Source organism: Poromitra crassiceps, assembly GCF_964638095.1.
Source record: "Poromitra crassiceps genome assembly, chromosome: 22".
Classification (NCBI taxonomy): Eukaryota; Metazoa; Chordata; class Actinopteri; order Beryciformes; family Melamphaidae; genus Poromitra; species Poromitra crassiceps.
The window spans coordinates 7,486,943-7,510,818 of record NC_139647.1 but is presented as its reverse complement, the minus strand read 5'-3'; the positions used below and the strand labels follow the sequence as shown (position 1 = coordinate 7,510,818).

Sequence of the window (23,876 nt, the reverse complement as noted above, 5' to 3'; positions counted from 1 at the left end):
TCCTCTCTCCTGTATGATGGTATTTATATAAAATAAATACAATCTAATGGCCCAATTCCACAGCAGCTAGTAGCGCGGTCCCGCTCCGCTCGACTCGACTTTTGGTCTCATCCCACCGTCAAAAACCGGCCCAGCTCGGTTTGATTTAAGGCCGAGTCGTGCTACTTTTGGTCCCTGCCTCGTCGGGGTACTTCGGGCTGGCGAGTAGGTCCCAAATGGTGACGTAAAACTCTGATGGCTACTGATTGGTCAGAGAGAATCGTGTTTACTCTGTCTACTGACTGTCAATGCAATGCTGGCGGCTGCATACCAGTTTAGTGGTCTTACCTTATCTTCTGTTATGTATATTTCCATCAGTCTTTTGTGTCGCTGCCTTCACCTCCGGTGAAATAAAATCGTGGCGGGTGTTCAATTGTCTGAGAAAAAAGTCCGCTGCTCGCTCAGGGAGCTCTAGCTGAGTGCAGGCTGCAGCGCTCCGCTAGGCCGCAGCGGGTGTTTGGAAGCCCCGGTCTTGCCTGGTGAGAGGCTGCGGGGTAGAGGCTTCACTCTGTTGCGCCTCTCCCGTCCCCGCGCAGCGCATGCCTGTGATATCATTCTCTTGGCCGATTGTCACATTTGCCCATGTACACTGTAGGTCATTTAGAGGCACCAGTATTTCATAAACAGTTTAAAAGTTCTGTGGATGGATTTAATTGTAACGTTATGTTATAGCCGAAGGACAGATATGCGGTCGCTATTTTTAGACGACCAGCTGTGGGCGGGGGGGGGGGGGGGGGGGGGGGCAGATGATCCGCGGTGGAAGCAAAACGTCCATAGGGCTGATACGATTAGAGCCGAGTGGTGACGAGCTGTACAGGGCAGTAAAATGTGGTGGAAATGAGCCATAAGCCACACATGGGCAAAATACGGCCCGCGGGCTGCATGCGGCCCTCGGGCGCCACCTGTGTGGCCCGTGATGGAATTGCACAAAAAGAAAAAGACATTTTTTTTTTTTTTACAGTGCACCTGAACGCAACATGCAAGATACCCGCTGAATAAGTGTCCAGATGTTCATGTCATTCTGGCCAATACTCCACTTCTGTTATAGCATTTCATTCTGGAATGGAATATCTTTCAATAACCTTTATGCCTAAAAGGCTACATTGAAGTAGAAATTTAAATAATTAACTCATTGGTTTTGGATTCTTTTTAGCTTGAAGAGTGCATTTTTGTTCGTGTGACCCTCAACACAGGCTTTGATCATCCCGGGCCACTTACTGATACTTATGCTTAAATTAACCCACTCATATTCTGGTTTACCGTATTTCAAGAAAAACATTTCGGCTAGTGGAAATTCTAATTGGCTGGTAACTTTAAAATCTAGCAGCCATATTGGCAGGTGGTCAAAAAAGTTAATTTCAAGCCCTGAGAGCAGGTGGTGACATAGGAGTGAGTGAGAAAAGGATCAAATATTGGTGGTTAAGACTGAATAATGACATCACAACTGTTAATTTAAAATGAGTGAATGAATGAGTGAATGAATTTCACACAAGAATTTCACACGTGATACTTGTACCATGGAGTGACAATAAAAATCTAGAATCTTGAATCTTGAATCTTGAATCTTGAGTTATTCCTCTAAACCTGGCTTCAAATGCCCCAAATTTTTCGCGCTGGTGCCGTTCGGCCCTCAGCAAAACCTGGTAGCAAGGACATTTTTTGTGGCCCTCTCTATCATCAAAGTTGCCCATCCATGGGTTACGGCATGACAATATTTGTTCGGCCCCCGGCAACAATCTGGGTTTCTCATGTGGCCCCCCATGAAAAATAGTTGCCCACCCCTGATCTAAGCACACGCACTCCCTCTCTCCTGCATGATTTTATTTATATAAAATAAATACAATCTAAGCACACTCCCTCCTCCTCTCTACTGTATGATTTTATTTATATAAAATAAATACAATCTAAGCACACACTCCCTCCTCCTCTCTCCTGTATGATTTTATTTATATAAAATAAATACAATCTAAGCACTCCCTCCTCCTCTCTCCTGTATGATTTTATTTATATAAAATAAATACAATCTAAGCACTCCCTCCTCTCTACTGTATGATTTTATTTATATAAAATAAATACAATCTAAGCACACTCCCTCCTCCTCTCTACTGTATGATTTTATTTATATAAAATAAATACAATCTAAGCACTCCCTCCTCCTCTCCTGTATGATTTTATTTATATAAAATAAATACAATCTAAGCACTCCCTCCTCTCTACTGTATGATTTTATTTATATAAAATAAATACAATCTAAGCACACTCCCTCCTCCTCTCTACTGTATGATTTTATTTATATAAAATAAATACAATCTAAGCACTCCCTCCTCCTCTCGCCTACATTAGTCACTGGCATAAACAGGATGCAGGGGAAATAAATGTCATGCTCCTTCATGAATATTCATGTAATGATGCTGTCTACTCTGCACTTGGCAGACTCAAGTGATGCTTGCGGTACTGCAAATATAGACCATGGACCAGCGAGGCAGATGCATTGGGAAGATGATCAGCGTGATCAGTAGGGCTGTGGCGATTCACTTATCTCCCGATTCGATACTATCACGATTCTTGGGTGCCGATTCAATTTATATTGCGATTCTTAAGTATTGCGATTCTACGATTATTGCGATTCGATATTACGATTTATTGCGATTTTTGTTTATTTTTTTCTTTTCTTTTTTCAGTTTGTTTGCTTTTTACACTAGATTAGAACATGGGAAAAGTTGAATCATACACTAGAGACTGTATATTATATATCATGAGTAGGGCTGGGCGATATAGTTAAAAACAGGGGCGGACTGGGATCATAATTCAGGCCGGGCATTAGATACCAAGCAGGCCAGGCCGATATGGGCCGACGCGCGTGAAATTTGGGCCGTTTGAAGCCCAATTTGGGCCGTTTGAAGCCAGATTTGGGCCGTTTGAAGTCCAATTTTACAATGAGATGCACCCACTTTAAGTGTAATTATTACTTCAGACTAACTAATAAAGTAATAAAACCACTAGTAAACCAGTAGGCGGCGCCTGGCCTGCTGTTCAGTGAGTGGCCTGACTGCAAGCACCCAATTTTTTTTTTTTTTTTTTCGATTATCGATTCTGGAATAAAAGATCGATTAAAAAAATCGTGACATTAAAAATCGCGATACTTAGGTGAATCGATTTTTTCCCCCACCCCTAGTGATCAGGTTACTTTTGTTTTAATATATTGAATGTGGTAAAGGAACTGAGACACCTGCGAACGAGGAGAAGCTGTATCTGTCTGCAGACGCTGTTTTTCCGTCTGCAGTTTATCACATCATTCAAAAAAAGCGCACATGCCGAGTGTAAAACTCGACAAAAAAACGAACAAAAACAACAACAATTCAATTGTTTTAGGCAATATTCTCTATGGAGTGCTAATGGCAAACTTTCAGCATCAAAGAGTGTATGGGGTTCAAAACGTGGGACATCGACATTAGTTTGTTTATAACAAAGACACAAAACGATGATCTAGGCCAGTCGTTCTCAAATGGGGGTCCGGGGACCCCCAGGGGTCCTAGAGGGGGTTCCAGGGGGCTCCCCAGCCAAAAGGGGGGTCATTTATTTTGGCTATAATTCCATTCATAAGTAACACAAAGACAATTTTGGTCATGGGTTTTATACACGTTCTGTAATAAAACATCTAAAAGCATCAATCTTATTATCATATGGGGGGCTTTTGTCATTTTAGGGGTTCTTCATGTGAAAACATGTGAGAACCACTGATCTAGGCAGCCTGATATCTGCATGACAGCAGTTTGGCTTCATGCATGAGGATTTTAATAGACAGGTTCATCAAAACAAACCTCCCCATTTCTTCTTGTTATTTGATCACCGGCTTCAAATTGAGTAACGCAGATTGTCTCCCCACGCGGCCACAGCAGCACCTCCTCTACCACCTTTCCACATGGGAGTGTGTGTGTGTGTGTGTGTGTGTGTGTGTGTGTGCGCGTGTGTGTGTGTGCTGATAACTGGGGACCGGAGTGCATTATCAGTGTGTTCACTGCCAGCCATCATGATTGTGGCTGGAGGAAGGTCACACAGATCTGATTAGACGCTCATAGCTTCTCATTACATCCCCCGGCCAGAAAGGTTAGGCGTCCGCCACTGTGGCCTGCCTCAGCTGCTGCTGCTACCCAACACAGTCGCATACAGCACAGACACCGCTGCTTCACCACAGCTAGGAGTCCCAGAGGTCAACGATGAATTATATAAACAAGCAAATGCACAAAATTGCTCCAGTCCTTTAAATATGGAGAAAAGAAAAAAAAGAGTCTTGTTCACCTCTACTGGACGTGCCGTGATATTTTATAACAGCTAATATCATAGCTACAGTATACTGGAGGGACTGCGGAATGACATTCATAGTTGTTGTCATCATTACTGTTATAGCGATATTACTCCGCTGCTCTGCACATAAGCGCGATATGAATGGTCCCCAGAATACAAGCCTACACTCAGGTCACCTGGGAGCAAATAGAAGTGATGTTGATGATGACAAAGATCATTTGTACGGTACCCTTGTCCAATGACTTACTGGCATGGATTTGCACACAGTGCATAACTTTATGGGCGTGAACTGATTAAGCTCAAAGCAGTGTTGTGGCCTCATAGCCAGCCCTGTAACCTCCTGTGATTACAGCCCCTCCCCTCTGTCTGCAGGGGGGAGGGGCTGTAACCTCCTGTGATTACAGCCCCTCCCCTCTGACTGCAGGGGGGAGGGGCTGTAACCTCCTGTGATTACAGCCCCTCCCCTCTCTCTGTCTGCAGGGGGGAGGGGCTGTAACCTCCTGTGATTACAGCCCTCCCCTCTCTCTGTCTACAGGGGGGAGGGGCTGTAACCTCCTGTGATTACAGCCCCTCCCCTCTCTCTGTCTGCAGGGGGGGCGCGGATCCTTGGAGTGCAGCTAAAGTCGCGCTGCTGATTTGTAATAAATCTATAGCGGTCTTACCCTGAAAGCCATTACGGAACCTGGAGCCAGGGGGCAGTAGTTCAGGGGTATACTCGTTATATCCACCTACATAGAGCTGGCTGAAAACATTGAGGCCCACCAGGGCTCCCGGAGACGATCCTGTCCTGTTGCGTTGTCCATCGACCTGAAAGAGACAAAGCAAGTAACATGTCAAAACCTGCGCAATAGACCGATTTCGGAGCAACCGTTTTGAGGTGGTAAAGCGGGAAGTAAAGCAGGTGTAACCACCATGCCATTAACGATGGTTCCCTTCCATTTAGGTGTTCCAGTGCCAGGGACCTCATTAATATACCGTAAATTCCGGACTATAAGACGCACCGGTGTATAAGCCGCGGGACCAAAATTGACTATTTTTTTCTTCTATAAGCCGCACCGGTCTATAAGCCGCGGGTGTTTTGATGTTTAATTACCATATGAAAGGGTTCGTGCACAGAGAGGAATGTCGGGAAAGCGATGGCTGTTTGGGGAAGCTCCCATTTATTAACATTTCAACAAAACAAAACAAAAGTCAGGTCACTAATCCCCAGACAAAATCACACAACAATAGGCTATATGTGCAGCAAACCTGTAACCAGAGAAGTCAAGTCACTAATGCTCGTCTTCCTCTTCTTCCTGCGTACTGAAACCACCAAAGTCCTCATCTTCAGTGTCGGAAACGAACAGGTTCAGGGTGGCTTCGTCAACCACTCTCCTCTCTCCTTCATTGTCACTCAAAACCAACGAACTCCTCTTCATCTATAGCTGTGTTTCCATTACAGTTTTTCGCAAAAGAATTGCGATATTTCTACAACTTCGACAATGTACAATTGCGACTTGTAGGCGTTTCCATTGAAGTTGCGTTTGAGTGATTCCCCGTTGCAGCAGCTGCCACAGTGATTACGCACGGGGATCTGCCCCATATCCCGTCCCCTGCATGCTCAAATCCAACCAATGGTCAATGGAAATCCCAACATGAAGTTACAATGCATATAAACGAGCCTGATTATCAATTCAAAAGAAAATGAGTCGCAAAATGTTGCTGGCTGCGTGAATGCAGTCAGCGCGACAGGCAGAGGAAAAAAGGTAGCCTAATAGCCTACAACTGGTCCGATTTAGAGATGGAGGGGGGAAAAGGCTGATTTGGTTCTATAATTGCACCTGAAACGTGTGCAATGTATTAGCCTACTCACAGTCACTGTATTCACTTCAGACAGCACCACCGCACCAGTGTGTGCTTTTCATCCTCTCATCTCGCCGCTGTGCCAAATGCGCGCACACAGGCAGCCTGCTGTCACCATGGACCGATTTCTGCCATTAAACATTATCTAATTTGCCCGGCTACGCTTTTGCACAACACTCGTCTTTCTGCTAGGTAGCGTTGCTTCAAAGTTTTCCACTTGCTGCGGAGGTTTTGACACGGCTATCGAACCTTACTTACCAAACTTATTTTCCGCTCCTTTTCCAAGGGATAATATGGGTCACATGACGTGCAAATGCGAAAAATGTGTTTCCATTACACTTTTGCGATAAACTGCTATATCGACACGTCTGAAAAACCACCTCATGATCATCTACTGCTCGTTCTCATGCTGTCGAGAACGAGCAAAGCTTTTTTTTGGTGAAAGAATCCTCCAGGGCGCTTCTTGTTAACAGTCCGAGTGAGTGGCAGGTCGAACGTCAAAGGCACTTAATCCATATTTATGATCTGCTCCGGTTCGATGGAATATTCCTTGATCTTCCTTTGTGTGAATTCGCCGAAGTTTGTGATTTTCTCCTGGTAGTCGGGGGAGGGAGTTGATGGGCTTGTGGCCGTTTGCTTACCGTAATTACCATATGTAAGTGGTCACGCACAGAGGGGATTGTCGGGAAAGAGATGGCTGTTTGAGGAAGCTCCCATTTACCGTATTACCGTAACATTTCAACAAAACAACATAACACAACACCACCGTTGTTTATTTTTACAGTGCACACAGTGTCCGCGGTGTGGTGAAAAGAGGGCAAGAGAGGAAATTAAAACAGAAGTGGATTTATAGTTAGAAAGAGTGCTAAAAAGAGAGATTTTTTTTTTTTTTTTTTTTTTTTCTGAAAAAATCCATAGATAAGACGCACCGTTATATAAGCCGCAGGGGCCAAAAAACGGGAAAAAAGCCGCGGCTTATAGTCCGGAATTTACGGTAATTGGTTACACCTGCTTGAATCCGTGTGTGTATATATCACACACACACACAGGTATAGAGGAACGTACGCACATCCAGCTAATATTGGTGCTGAGCTAAACTGTATATAACAGAAAATCAATGAGAAAAGACACTGACAAAGATCCAACTCGGCTAATGTTTCGCAGCTAGCGAACGTTACTATCGCCGTAACCTAGCTAGCAGCTAACTAGCTGTATTATACTGATGACGACACTAGCAGGAGACGACGGTAAACACTACCGCAAGGCACTCTGGGTATTGTGGTGCGGAGCTCCCATTTGCGAGGCTAGGAGACTAACTAGCTACCATTTGTTTTCTCTCTTTTCTCATAACTGGTATTAACGTGGTATACGCTAAATATACCACAGCTGTGAGCCAATCACATTGCTTATATCTATTGAAAAGTCACGCGTGTGTAATGAGATCACCTTTAGCCACCCTGTTCTTTTGGATCTGCCAAAGACGACAGTGTGAATGTTGAGCTGCTGGTTCAGTCGCTCACTGACGATGGTTCCCACACCTGAGCCAAGGTTGAATTTATGGACAACTCTGCCATTCCGTATCCCCAGAACAAGGAAGTCATCTCCATCATCACCTGGAAGATATATGAACAAAATTTCCATGAGCACTCATGAACAAATAAAATATCTTGCTAATAATAATAATTGCTAATAATATAACTAATAAACATATAAACAACAAAGTATGCAAAATACATAAATTGGAGACAGCAGTGTTGCTTAAGGGTAAAGTTTATATTCGCAATTGTAGTTTTTTTTTTTTATCATTACTATTATTATAACATATTTAGCCTCTGTACTTGTTTTAATTTCTGGTGCATTTCATTTTTGGTACATTGATCTTCACCATCAAGGACTGAACAACCTGACGCTGCCCCCATCTGGCAGTGTCAGGTAATGAACTACACGCTTCAAAGAAATACAAGCTTCTGGGTATTTTTAATGGCATGTCTGAGGATGACACTCCATAGCCCCGTTCCAATACCCATACTTGTACTTCTTTCTTGTAGTATGTACTGCCGCTGCCCTCACAAAGTATGGATTGTAGTGTGCAGCATGCATGCAAAATGCATACTATTGGGACACACTACATCTGTCGTCACGTGAGCTTCCTGAACTCCGACCTCTTGCTCACTTCCGCCGACGTCCGCAGCGCCACATTTGAGTTTTATTTTTATTTTATTTTTATTTTTTATTCAATAAACAAAGTCTGGCAGTAACAAACAGTACATTATACAAAAAATTCAGACTAAACATTTACAAAATTGGAACAGACAATCAAATAAACAAAATAAAATAAATAAAGCAAAAACATTAAGTCAGAGATCTAAACAGGAATCAAGATATGCATGTTTTGGTACACACCATGCTTGTTTGGTTTTAACATATTTCAAGGCTTTCTTAAAGTTAATTATCTCATTCATGAACACGCAGCTCAGTCAGTGCGACGTAACTCCAGTAGGTGGCGGTAATGCACAAAAAGTTGTTTGCCAACCTCCATAAAACATTAGAAGAAGAAGAAGAAGACATAACTTCCTGCTGCGCAAAGGATTGTGGGGAAGTTTGGCTGAAGCAGCATGCATCGATGCATACTCCGAAATAGGAGCTGATGTAGTACAACATCCTGGTACTCTTGGCATACTGCATCTGACATACTATGTATTGGGACATACTAAATCTTTTTTTGCCTACTAAATAGTATGGAAGTATGGGTATTGGAACGGGGCCTATGAGACCATTATCATGTGAATTGCTCCTATTTGATCAATTTTTACCTTTTTTTTTTTTTTTTTTATGGAAACAGCGCCGCTCACTCCCGTGACAAGTCCTTCATTATTCACATGGCTCTGGTTTTCTTCCGTTTGTTATCTCAGGAGAAAAGCAGGCAAGTGCAGGAGATCCACAACCCTCGTGTTTTGACTCCGTCTTTTAATTAGATATGCTGGCGACAATTACACGCCACTTAACCGCCACCAAAGCTGAGCCGAGAGAAAGCAAAGCCTGATGTACCTCGACGGGCCGCCGACAGCATCACAGTGTGTGCGCCTACAGGAGATCTCAAAGACTGTTTAAATGGAATTTACTTTAGAGTTATGAGTCGCTTGCATTCACTGCCAGCGATGCTCCTCTTGAAAGTCACAAACAATAAGAGATTAGACGGGAATCGGCTAATTGCTGGATTGCGGAGAGACTGATCACGCGGACGTGTGAAAATGTGCCAAGGGAAAAAAAGCCAGAGGAGTCCTCTTGATGAAAAGATCTGAGAGGACGGTGGCAGTAGATGACACATTTACCATATACACAACATGAATGCCAACAGACGGCATACAAAGTCAAATGTGTACAGTGGCAGCCACCTCCCAGCCGGCTGCCATACCAAAGAGCTGGACTTTGTTACACATACTGTAAGGGACATTTCTTTAGACAAACTAAGGACATCTATATGGTTATTAAGAGGTTGGATTAGTTTAAGTCATGTTGTGTTGTGCTGTGTTATGCCTGATTATTTCACATTTGACATTTAACTGGATGCTACTTTTATTTTTAGGACCTGATCACTATGTTTTGTGTGCTGCTTAGAGGGAGGGACAATAGCTGGGAGGGGGGTAGGGGGTGAATTGTAATGGAATCTGTCCTGTTTTGTATGCTCCTATCCTATGCATGTCATTCACCCCCTAAAGGGGAAACATCAATCCATCAATCAATCAATCAAAAATAATTAGAACTAGAAGAACGACCGCAACGCGGACTTTTGCCTCCGCCATTAGTTAATTCTACAGTCCAAATCGCCATTTGAGGCAAATTGGAAGAAATTCCGTCAAGGCGCTTGTGGGATGTTGCGTTACAGAGCTTGAAAATCGGGTGTGTGAGGTCACAGTGACCTTGGACTTTGACCACCAAAATGTCCTTGAGTCCAAGTGGACGTTTGAGGCAAATTCGAAGAAATTCCATCAAGACATTCCTGAGATATCGCGTTAACAAGCTTGAAAATGGCATTCGAGAGGTCACAGTGACCTTGACCTTTGACCTTTGATAACCAAAATGGAATCAGTTCATCCTTGCGTCCAAGTCGATGTTTGAGCCAAATCAGAAGAAATTCTATCAAGCCGTTCTTGAGATATTGCGTTAAGGAACTTGGGAATGGCGTTCATGAGGTCATAGTGACCTTGAAGTTTGACCACCAAAATGTAATCAGTTCATCCTTGAGTCCAAGTCGATGTTTGAGACAAATTTGATGAAATTCCGTCAATGCATTCCTGAGATATCGCGTTAACAAGCTTGAAAATGGCGTTCGAGAGGTCACAGTGACCTTGACCTTTGACAACCAAAATCTAATCAGTTCATCCTTGAGTCCAAGTCGATGTTTGAGGCAAATTTTATGAAATTCCGTCAAGGCATTCCTGAGATATCGCGTTAACAAGCTTGAAAATGGCGTTCGAGAGGTCACAGTGACCTTGACCTTTGACCACCAACATCTAATCAGTTCATCCTTGAGTCCAAGTCGATGTTTGAGGCAAATTTGATGAAATTCCGTCAAGGCATTCCTGAGATATCGCGTTAACAAGCTTGAAAATGGCGTTCGAGAGGTCACAGTGACCTTGACCTTTGACCTTTGACCACCAAAATCTAATCAGATCATCCTTGAGTCTAAGTGGATGTTTAAGGCAAATTTGATGAAATTCCGTCAAGGCGTTCCTCAGATATCGCGTTAACGAACCTCGTACCGACGGACGTACGTACGTACGGAAGGACAACCCGGATCCATAATGCCTCCGGCCTGGCTATCGCCGGCGGAGGCATAAAAATAGAACAACATCACTTTGTTCTTCTTGTATTGTATTCTTGTGTTATTCTGCGAGAGGTGAACTCACCTTGTCCTTTGTGGCCAGAGAACAGGAGCAGGTTGTCTCTCAGGGCAGAGGTGTTGTCGGCGAGTGTGAACTTCAGCACAAACTCATAGTAGAAACTCAGGCTTGGCACGGAGGAGTGAGCCACAAAGGAGGTGTAACCAAACTCATCATTCCCACTGAATCTGGCCCGGGTTATATTGATGGCTGCAAAGACAAACAGATTTGCATGACATCACTGGCATGAACATCTGAAGACCCATGTGTAACATCTGAAGACCCATGTGTAACATCTGAAGACCATGTGTTGTTGTTATGCTGTTAGATGCTACATTCCCTCAATTACTGGAGGGCCCTCTGTGTGTGTGGGGTGGTGGGGGGAATTGCATGCATCGAAAACACACCAGCATGCAGGGTTGCATCTAGTCTGACGCAGCACCACACAGGCTACCAAAAGATGGCGCTCTTGTCACACGCTAAATGATAGGGGCGTGTGGAATATTTTCTGTGCTGAATGCCATGAGATGATGGCCTGTTTTCGAACACCATCACCTCCTCACTCTCATTTTCTTTTCATTAGGAGCTGTTAAGGAAGGATTTCTGCAAGCCAGTACTGCTTTGTACATAATGTTCACTTGGGTGGGACAATAATCCCACTGATTATCAATTACAATCAGCCCACTTATTTATGCAGAACGCATCGCTGATTCAATAATGGCCTCTCTTGTAGTCCATCTTAGCAGACCCACTTGATTTGACTCTGGGGACTCAATGTACATTTCGCCGGCTCATTCAAAATCACACGCCGGCATGTTTTTACACACAGCAATGACGTTTCAAACAGAAAACTGCTGCACTTCACTGCCAATACCGTGCATATATTCTTACCTACCCGCAGGCAACGGCTAAGTGGGGTTCAGAACTCCTCTCTGACTGCCCTGAGCTTTGTTTGGCTTCTGAATTATTAATAAAGCTGGGGATTTTGCCGATATTATCTTGTCTGGTAGAGTTGTATTTGCCAATGTATTTATTGAACAGCCACAGTGTTTCAGTTTGTTTTGTCTGGTAGAGTTGTATTTGCCAATGTATTTATTGAATAGCCACAGTGTTTCAGTTTATTTTGTCTGGTAGAGCTGTATTTGCCAATGTATTTATTGAATAGCCACAGTGTTTCAGTTTGTTTTGTCTGGTAGAGTTGTATTTGCCAATGTCTTTATTGAATAGCCACAGTGTTTCAGTCTTTCAGTCAGTCAGTCAGTCAGTCTATTTGTCTATGTATGTATGTACAGTATGTATGTACTGTATCTATGTATCTATCTATCTATCTATCTATCTATCTATCTATCTATCTATCATTTAGGCAGATTTCAGATACACAGTGTGATGTATATTGCTTTCTTGGCCAGTAGCTGTTGATATAATTTAGTAGGGACATTTCCCTCGCCATGCAGCAGTTACCTCTGTGTGTGCTAAAGAGGACGCATTTGAAACAAATCATAAAGGCCTATAATTGATGCGATGTAGGAGTTGATAGTATTGTACTTATTGCTGGTGTGAACAGCCTCTTCTCGACAGCTGAGATAATGGAAGTCTTTGGGTTTGCGTTTTATATTTCTTTATTTTAAGCAGCCAGTAGACCGACTCCTCTCAGCAGACTGCCTTAGGCACGGAGCGCGCTCCTTTTTGCTGGTATCAACTGAAGATGTACAACCAATGTCTCGGGAGACCATTATATAGACAGCCCATTACTTTTGGGCCCGCCAAGTGACACGGATATTGTATGTGGTGTATGAAGATACAATTTCAACAGAGAGAAGTACGCTGCACACACTTATGTGTTGCTCGTCGTCCGTCTCTTCAGTCATATGGTACAGTAACAGTACAGTACATTTATAGTGAAACGCTACACTGGCCTGGTGGAGGTAAATAGTAGCTATAGAACCAATCATTAACCAAGACGCTTACAGGCTTCCTCAATGAATACATGCCATGCACACAGTAGAATGGAGCAGAACAGTAAAATTCTAAAGAACAAAAAAAAATATGTTACGTGTCTCTATATTTATTTAAATCTCTGCATTACTTTTTCCTGTCTCATTTGTCTTCCCTGCTCTCCCTCTCCATCTCTTTATACTGCTTGTATGCGGTGTAGTGTGTGCTGTACAATGTAGGCTAGTACCATGCAAAGGCTCCCATCACAATGTGAGCCTGACCACCAACTGTCATGCTGTATCTGGCTTTGAATATCCAAGGGCAATGCACATTCAGACCTGCCACTGCTGCATACATCCTGGCCTCAATACTCTGCATTATAAGAAGAAGAAGAAGAAGAAGAAGAAGAAGAAGAAGAAGAAGAAGAAGAAGAAGAAGAAGAAGAAGAAGAAGAAGAAGAAGAAGAAGAAGAAGAAGAAGAAGAAGAAGAAGAACTGGACAGAGAAACCCGTCTTTATTTGTCACACGATAACGCACAACACACAGACGGTGGCCGGTGAAATAATAGTCTCTGCATTTATCCCATCCAGGCTTGTCCTTCCTCCGGGGGGCAGCGCTTTCTTAGTGTACAGCACCCGGGGACCATCTTGAAACATTGATGTCATTGATGATCTTCTGCATGTTTTTCGTGGGGGTCTATACCGATGTTGTATGGAGGAACCCCCAGGGGAGCACGGGGAGAACATGCAAACTCCACACAGAAAGGCCCTTTTGACAAGATAGCCCACCTGGGCAGTAGGCACTGAAGGGTTGTGGGGGACACACCCTTAGCGCGCACAGCGTCCCAGGCGGGAATTGTACCCAGGACCTTCTAGCTGTGAGGCGACAGCACTACCACTGCGCCACGTGCCCCCCAACCGTCTCCCCTTCCCTCCATTTCCTGCTTGTCGGTGGGCCAGCCTTACTCCCAGATAGAGTGCACAGTGAGAACTAAAAATAGTACAGTTATAGAAACCCTAAAGCATTCCGCGCTGTGCCATGGTTGCTGTTGGACATATGCAGACTAGGGATGCACGATATTGATAGATTTTTTTTTTTTTTTTTTTGCAGACATGCCGATATTTTCCAACTGTATGCTGACAATGATATATATACTGATATATATGTTGATATATATATATATATATGACACTGATATATGCACGTATTTTCCCCCCAACCAAATTTCAGACGTCATCAAGTCTCTCCTGTAGTGGAATTAACACATTATTAATGTTGATGACCCACTGGCAGATGCAGGGATAAATACAACGCTAACCCCAACCAGCGTCGGGGACGTGGCGTCAAGCATTTAGTCAAGCAAGCATCAAACATTTTGCCTTAAGACGCCGTTTCATCGGCCTGTCACATCAGCAGAAATGTTCATTTTGGGAAGATGCTGATATTTCATTTGAAGCCTTTACCGGCATCGCGCATCCCTGACGGAGACAGACTGAGGATACGTTTAGCATTTAATGGAATTTAACCTGCGTCTGGATTTGAGAAACATTGATAAAAAAGACATCATTCTTGCATTTTGTGTATTGTTTTTGCTCCATTCATTCTCAATATTAATGTTGAACAGTAAATACACGCAACCTGTGTACAATGGGAGGCCATTAATAATTCTGAGTGAAGCCGTTTTAACCATCCATGAATGTTTCATGATTTTGGCTCTTGAGGCACACGAGCATCTATAGCACTTCCTGCTCTCCCCTTCCCTCCATATCCTGCTTGTTGGTGGGCCAGCCGTACTGCCAGAGTGCACAGTAACAACTACAAATAGTACAGCTATAGAAAACCCTAAACCATTTCCCGCTGTGCCATGCTGTTGGACATGCAATTTGAGCAGTTTTTCAACCAAAGAGAGAGGGTTGGCTTAGGCTCTTGACTGTTGACATATGGTATCAAAAATAATGAAATAAAATAGAATAAAATGAAATGAAATAAATAAATAAAAATCTTTGGCTGTTTGTTTTTCAATTATGAAGAAGGCAAGCTATTTTGAGCCACCGTATTGAAATAATAACCTTATTAAAGTTGCTGGGAAATAAGCTGAAGGTCTTTTTGGAGTATTCAGCAAAGCAGCCGCCGGCTCCGAATTGATTATGTCAGTAATCGTGACTCCATAGGAGGAGGACATTCCTGCTTTTTCAGCATAATCTTAGTTCCATTAACCCCTTTACTTAACAACAGACCTCTCATTCTACTGGCCGCTCAATGCTCTCATTCACTAACTGTCAAGCAGACAGCCTCTTATTAACCCTATCTGCATCTGCACGCCATTGATCTGTGTGGAAGCGGTGTGTGCAGCACTTGCCTTGGTCACACAGCAGGCCCTGTCGTCCGTGGGGACAGAGACAGTGTGTGCAGCACTTGCCTTGGTCACACAGCAGGCCCTGGCATCCGTGGGGACAGAGACAGACAGTGTGTGCGGCACTTGCCTTGGTCACACAGCAGGCCCTGGCATCCGTGGGGACAGAGACAGTGTGTGCAGCACTTGCCTTCGTCACACAGCAGGCCCTGGCGTCCGTGGGGACAGAGACAGTGTGTGCGGCACTTGCCTTGGTCACACAGCAGGCCCTGTCGTCCGTGGGGACAGAGACAGACGGTGTGTGCGGCACTTGCCTTGGTCACACAGCAGGCCCTGTCGTCCGTGGGGACAGAGACAGACAGTGTGTGTGCAGCACTTGCCTTGGTCACACAGCAGGCCCTGGCGTCCATGGGGACAGAGACAGACAGTGTGTGTGCAGCACTTGCCTTGGTCACACAGCAGGCCCTGGCATCCGTGGGGACAGAGACACACAGTGTGTGCAGCACTTGCCTTGGTCACACAGCAGGCCCTGGCGTCCGTGGGGACAGAGACACACAGTGTGTGCAGCACTTGCCTTGGTCACACAGCAGGCCCTGGCGTCCGTGGGGACAGAGACAGACAGCCTCCATGGGGGACTTGGGGATGCATGTCGCTCCGTGAGCACAGGGGTCGCGCTGGCAGGCGGTGAACTGGCACAGGCGGCCGGTGTGGAGCGGGGGACACTCGCAGAACCAGTCCTCTGCATCGCTGAACAACACAGAGACGGCACAGAGGGGACAGATCATTAGGCCAGAGGTGAGAATGGACCCTGATAGCACCATTAATACATGTTTTACATAGCTGCACAGAGGTCAGGACGCACGGGGAGACGAGCGATCAGAGGACAAACCACAGCGTAATGGATGAAAACTTGCTCAATGTGGCTGAAGCCAAAGAGATTTGCAAAAACGGCACGAGTAAACTGTGTGCAGCCTGATGGAATACATCTGACATATGTGACATGGTCTGCTGAAACATGCTGGCAGCCATGAAATCGCTCAGATCAAGATAAACGGGGGGGGGGGGGGGGGGGGTTAGGGTTAGGGGGGGGGAGACAAAAACAATCGCACGTTTAGATGTTGAAGATCTTCAACTAGCCTATTTTCAGATTTCAACGTATGACATCATTTGAAAGCTACAATCTGCACTTTCTGTACAAATCTGAAAAATGACCTTGGCCTACTTGTTACCCAAAACACTACTAGACCCTGTCACACATCTGAGACCTGCAGGAACACTACTAGACCCTGTCACACATCTGAGACCTGCAGGAACACTACTAGACCCTGTCACACATCTGAGACCTGCAGGAACACTACTAGACCCTGTCACATATCTGAGACATGCAGGAACACTACTAGACCCTGTGACATATCTGAGACCTGCAGGAACACTACTAGACCCTGTCACATATCTGAGACCTGCAGGAACACTACTAGACCCTGTCACATATCTGAGACCTGCAGGAACACTACTAGACCCTGTCACATATCTGAGACCTGCAGGAACACTACTAGACCCTGTCACACATCTGAGACCTGCAGGAACACTACTAGACCCTGTCACACATCTGAGACCTGCAGGAACACTACTAGACCCTGTCACACATCTGAGACCTGCAGGAACACTACTAGACCCTGTCACACATCTGAGACCTGCAGGAACACTACTAGACCCTGTCACACATCTGAGACCTGCAGGAACACTACTAGACCCTGTCACACATCTGAGACCTGCAGGAACACTACTAGACCCTGTCACACATCTGAGACCTGCAGGAACACTACTAGACCCTGTCACATATCTGATACCTGCAGGAACACTACTAGACCCTGTCACACATCTGAGACCTGCAGGAACACTACTAGACCCTGTCACATATCTGAGACCTGCAGGAACACTACTAGACCCTGTCACATATCTGATACCTGCAGGAACACTACTAGACCCTGTCACATATCTGAGACCTGCAGGAACACTACTAGACCCTGTCACACATCTGAGACCTGCAGGAACACTACTAGACCCTGTCACATATCTGAGACCTGCAGGAACACTACTAGACCCTGTCACATATCTGAGACCTGCAGGAACACTACTAGACCCTGTCACATATCTGAGACCTGCAGGAACACACTAGACCCTGTCACACATCTGAGACCTGCAGGAACACTACTAGACCCTGTCATATATCTGAGACCTGCAGGAACACTACTAGACCCTGTCATATATCTGAGACCTGCAGGAACACTACTAGACCCTGTCACATATCTGAGACCTGCAGGAACACTACTAGACCCTGTCACATATCTGATACCTGCAGGAACACTACTAGACCCTGTCACATATCTGAGACCTGCAGGAACACTACTAGACCCTGTCACATATCTGAGACCTGCAGGAACACTACTAGACCCTGTCACACATCTGAGACCTGCAGGAACACTACTAGACCCTGTCACACATCTGAGACCTGCAGGAACACTACTAGACCCTGTCACATATCTGAGACCTGCAGGAACACTACTAGATACTGTCACACATCTGAGACCCGCAGGAACACTACTAGACCCTGTCACACATCTGAGACCTGCAGGAACACTACTAGATACTGTCACACATCTGAGACCCGCAGGAACACTACTAGACCCTGTCACACATCTGAGACCTGCAGGAACACTACTAGACCCTGTCACACATCTGAGACCTGCAGGAACACTACTAGACCCTGTCACATATCTGAGACTTGCAGGAACACTACTAGACCCTGTCACATATCTGAGACCTGCAGGAACACTACTAGACCCTGTCACACATCTGAGACCTGCAGGAACACTACTAGACCCTGTCACATATCTGAGACCTGCAGGAACACTACTAGACCCTGTCACACATCTGAGACCTGCAGGAACACTACTAGACCCTGTCACATATCTGAGACCTGCAGGAACACTACTAGACCCTGTCATATATCTGAGACCTGCAGGAACACTACTAGACCCTGTCACACATCTGAGACCTGCAGGAACACACTAGTGTGTTAAATGCACAGATGGCCGCTGGAGTAGCCATGACAGATGCAGTATTTATTTGACTCTTTTCATCTGGTATACTATAAACACACACAGCCCGTATATATATATATATATATATATATATATATATATATATATATATATATATATATGACTATATTATATGACTGTATTGGGGTACAAAAACCTCTAGTAGTGTCTCAAAACATCCTAAGGGCAAATGATAGACAGCTACTCAATGCTGGCAAATCACCACTGTTTATTATTATTATTATTAATAATAATAATAATACTACTACTAATATTCTACTGTTATTAATTATTCTAATGTTATTCCTGGCCTAAGGGGGTCCAATCTTAATGTTAGAACAAGAGCTACAATCCAGTTTTCTACTTAACTCAACTGTCTGGGCGCTGTTGATTTTGCACTTCCAATTACTGCTTGCCTTAAAAAGCTGGTGATTATTGCACTAATTGTGAGATTGTCTGGATGAGAGCATCTCCTAAATGCCAAAAATGTAAACAGAAATGTTGATGACTTTGCAGATTAGAGATGGGATATTACAGATTTCTAAGCCTTGGGAAAACAGTTGTTTATATTGACTGAACTGCTCAAGCTCTTAGGAGAGAGGTGACGATTCTGCTTGTTTGGCACATGGATCAAATCATCACTGTGCATCTTTCTGAGACATGATAAATAATAAATAATAATAAATAAATAATAATCACAGTGAAGAAACCGCTTTTCTAAAAGTAAAGGGAACAGCATTCCATCTGACCACTCAGAAGTAAACAAAAAGACAGATGACGTTTCACTGCACCAAATAACCATCATACTGTTGAGGCACGACGACTGAGACTGAGGCCGTGAAACTGACTTAAAAATTCTAAAACTCTTATTGCATAATAAAATGTCACATAGTTTTCTGTGTGTGTGTGTGTGTGTGTGTGTGTGTGTGTGTGTGTGTGTGTGTGTGTGTGTGTGTGTGTGTGTGTGTGTGTTTTATTTTGTGTGAGAAGCTCAGTCATCCGTGAGGGACTCGGAGCAGAGCTGCTGCACCTTTGCGTAGGAAGGAGCCAGTTGAGGTGGTTCGGGCATCTGGTAGGGTCGCCACCTGGTGGCCTCCCTAGGGAGGTGTTCCAGGCACGTCCAGCTGGGAGGAGACCACGGGGCAGATCGAGGGCGAGGTGGAGATCTCCACGCTGGCCTGGGAACGCCTTCGAGATCCCCCAATCAGACCTGGCTAATGTGGCCTGGGAAAGGGAGTTTGGGGTCCCCTGCTAGAACTGCTACCAGATAAGTCTTTAAAGATGGATCGGATGGATGGATGTTTTTTTTTTATTATTATTTTAAACAAATATTGACGAGTGCAACAACATTCATGGGAGTAAGTTCTTATTTCATAGCTCTATGACCCATGTCATCAATTTGACAAATCCATCTATTGGTTAGAATCTGAACCACCTGCGGTTCACACCAATCAGCGTGTGGACCCCAGTAAGACTAGCAACCACTTTAGTGGAAGCTAATGGGGATCCGAATAAAGAATAAAGAATAAAGAATCAGCATCCTGTGAGGCAGCTAGGGGCGGGCTTTAGTCCAAGTAGGCCAAAAACGGGTCCCAGATAGTTGAGAACCTTCCAAGTGAGTTGGTTCTGCGGGACGTGAGTCTCTCCATCTGTATAACAGAGATCATACGTCCATCAGCCACACCTGAATAACTTCACTTAACTTAAGACATACCATCAAGCTTAACTTAATTTATAGTAAAACATACCATAACCGACCTGGTTAAATAAAGGTTAAATCGAACGCTATTCCCACCAGTTCCCGTCGCCCCCCGAACAGGCACACTGACCAACCAGAGGAGGCGCTAGTGCAGCGACCAGGACACATACCCTCAATCCGGCTTCCAACCTGCAAACACAGCCAATCGTGCCTATGAACACCCGACCAAGCCGGAGGTAACACAACCTCGTGTTGGTAGGCAGGGAATCTACCGCTACGCTAACCGGACGCCCGTTCACTGATTGTGCTTAGATAGATTTAGCTAGACATATTCTCTGTCAAGTCCTCTGCGACATACTTGTGAATTAGAGCTATACGAGTAATAAACTTGACTTGACTATGGTGGGAGTCAAAATCATGCTCTAATAAGGTCACTTGGGTTTGAAGTTTTGTGACATGTCTTTGCAAGAGGTATAAATATCTGTCATCTTACTAGACAATTTTAATCTCCAGTTGTTACAACTGGTCATGCCTTTAATGTCACTTTAGAGTTAAAATAGTAGATCCCATGTAATTGATAACAAAACAACAAGGGGGCACGGTGGCTCAGTGGTAGAGCTGTCGCCTCGCAGTCAGAAGGTCCTGAGTTCGATTCTCGCCTGGGACACTGTGGGCGCTGTGGTTGTGTTCCCCCCCCATATCTTCAGTGCCTACTGCCCAGGTGGGTTATCTCATCGTAAGGGCCTTTCTCTCTGTGTGGAGTTTGCATGTTCTCCCCGTACCCCCCCAGGGGGTTCCTCCGTATATATAACCCCCCCACTAAAAACATGCAGAAGATCAGATCGTCATCGTCATCCGACCAGTGACGACAACATCCGAAGTCGGTCCCCGGGCGCTGTACGAGAAAGCGACCACTGCTCCTGGCCTGCCCCAGGAGGAAAGGACAAAGCCAGGATGGGTTAAATGCAGAGGACAAATTTCACCGGCCACCGTCAGCATGTGTGTGTTGTGGCCCTCCGTGCATGTGTTGTAGTGTGTTGTGTGACAATAAAGACGGGCTGCCGTCTGAAAATCGTCGTCGTTTTTTAACAAATGTTAAATGAGTTGTGTAGCAGCAGAGGAGGAGGTGAAGGAGCAGGGTTGAAGAAGAGCTTTAATTGGTTTAATCAAAAACGAGATGTGTTGGGCGACACGAGGTGATCTCAATTTGCCAGAAGATGACAAAATTGTGGTCATGTTTGTAGCGGAGTGAATTGAATATGTTAATCACACAAGTGCATAAAGTGAGTACCTGCCATGGCATGCCCTTCAAAGATACTGAAGCTGCACACACACACACACACACACACACACACACACACACACACACACACACAGGGTTAAATTATTAAGGAAGACTACATTTTTAATCTAATGAGTACCAGTACCAGATATCACGATTAATAATTGAGCAGTTAGCTTATGATCTGTCGGTCAGCTAAAACAATAGGCTGTGTGCAGCCACATCCATTTCTTAAATCACATCCCTTGCAAGTTATTTACACACTCCTCCTGCTATGCAAATGCTTTTCTAACAGCCCCGAAAGCACCAGACGCCTCTCCTACACTGAAGCGACGCAGCACGGAGGCCGTTTCATTTTGGCGTCCTCGTTAACAGGGGAGACCGATCACACCCACTTCCTGTTATTGGATGGGTTTCACATTGAGTCATCTGAGACTTGTCCCCAAATTAGTTTTGTAATTATTATTAATAATTATTTTCGAAAGTGAGTCAAGGTTCCCTAGCAACTCATTGGAACGTGAAATGCAGATCCATATAAATAGGAGTCGTACAATTATATTTGCACAGTTCTTTTGAGTCCATGTGTCCTCCAAAATTCAAAGACACATTGCAGTAAACATTGTAATGAGCATTCTTCAGGGATCGCAACTGTACATGCGATGAGACGAGTTACGTTTGGTTCTCATTGTGAATTAAAATAATTGTTTCCTGAACCTTGGAAACAAGTATAGAGGGAATCAAGACACAATTGGTACTTTCTTTGTCAAAAGCAAACAGCGAGAACTCTGCTTGACTTCTTGTGATGCTTGAGATCCATTTAACATAATCAAGCAGCCTATTGTGTTTTAAAATAGTGTTTGTTTCGTGTTTTAAAATAGTGTTTGTTGTTCGTGTTTTAAAATAGTGTTTGTTTTTCGTGTTTTAAAATAGTGTTTGTTTAGTGTTACTGTTGATCACAGTGGACTTATTTTATTTGACCCTTATTTGACCAAGTAGGCACTGGAGATCAATGACCTCTTTCCAGCAAGACCCGTTAAAAAAACAGACAGACAAGCAGAGATGCTCACACGTCATTTTTGCAAACTAAGTCAAGAGTCAATTCTTTGAGGGGCAAGTCTCAAGTCTTTGAGGGGCATGTCAAAGTCAAGCCTCAAGTCTCAAAGTCTTTCATCACAAGTCCAAGTTGAGTCTCAAGTCTCTTATCTTATGGATGCATCTGCATGCTATCCTGCTTAGAACACTGCATCGCTCAAACTAAGGAATGAATTCAAAGCATGTACTGTATTATCCTCACTCCTTTATCTATTAAGGCTGAAATATACTTCTGCATCCGTCTCGACTGGGGAGTCCCCAGCAACATGAGTCAATTGTGTGATTTCACTAGGATTTCAATGACTAGAAGTTAGTCCAGTGAGAGAATGTAGTGTATATACTTGGTAATAAGCTTTCACTCTCTCCTGTTATCTCCCCATCTATATTATATTATTCTCGCGCTGTTCGCGTCAGCTGCATCGAGTCACATTTTCGAGGAGCTGCACGCAGGCTGCGCCAGCAGGCTCGCCAAGCGCGGCGCACCCCTCGGCGCAATCGGCGAGGGGTGCGCCGCGGAAGTACATCAAGGCCTTTAGAATGTATCAGCAATGATTAGTTGACATTATTACTAGTAGACATCTCCTTAATAAAAGAAAGACTGTCCCAAATCTCAAGTCCGAGTCGAGTCTCAAGTCTTTTGAGGACGAGTCTCAAGTCACTGTGTGTGTGAGTTAAATGCGAGTCGAGTCCAAGTCACAAGTCCAAGTCCCCATCTCTGCATACAAGATACACCCAAGACAAGAAGGTAAAAGGCCAAATGGCGCAGGGGGAGGAGTAAAGCAGACAAGGCTGAGTGGGATGGGGGAGGGGAAGGGGGATGAGGGGGGAGGGGGAATGGACGGTAGGGTATAAAAGGGGGTGTGGCTTTGTGAGGGGTTGCTGAGGAGAGGTCAAGTTAATGAAGTATAATTATTATTATACAGGAATTAAAACATCCACATTCTCCCACCTCATTCTTTAAAATGTCTCACATTTGAGTTTTAAAATCAGATCACAGTAATGAAAGCTGACAGTTTCAGAGTTTTTTTAAGTCTATTCCAGGCAGAGGGAGCAGAAAACATGTAGGCCCTTTTCCCAAATTCAGTGCGGGTTCTGGGTACTGACATGGTCCTGATCGTAAGCTGGAAGATGGGTTTGATGTGAAATATGAACAGAGGTAAAAAATGGAACTGATTGCTTTATAAATGAAGGTGTACCAATGAAGTAGCCTACGGGCAGGTGAGGGGTTCCTATATGAAGGAAACCCCCAGGGGGCACGGGGAGAACATGCAAACTCCACACAGAAAGGCCCTTTTTGACGACCCCACCCGGGCGGTGGGCACTCGAGGACATGCGGACGGGC

At 44.6% G+C, this 23,876-nt stretch overlaps 1 protein-coding gene across 1 annotated transcript in view; it reads right to left on the bottom strand.

Annotated features, from left to right (window-relative positions):
• The window catches only part of eys (eyes shut homolog), a gene marked incomplete at both ends in the record, with an annotated part of 311,891 nt that overhangs the window by 5,039 nt on the left and 282,976 nt on the right, over nucleotides 1-23,876 (bottom strand). The window contains 4 exons of the mRNA XM_083658278.1: nucleotides 5,007-5,151; nucleotides 7,633-7,799; nucleotides 11,097-11,279; nucleotides 15,932-16,104. Of these exons, the coding sequence (XP_083514404.1) occupies nucleotides 5,007-5,151; nucleotides 7,633-7,799; nucleotides 11,097-11,279; nucleotides 15,932-16,104 (668 nt within the window). The remainder of the gene's footprint in view (nucleotides 1-5,006; nucleotides 5,152-7,632; nucleotides 7,800-11,096; nucleotides 11,280-15,931; nucleotides 16,105-23,876) is intronic.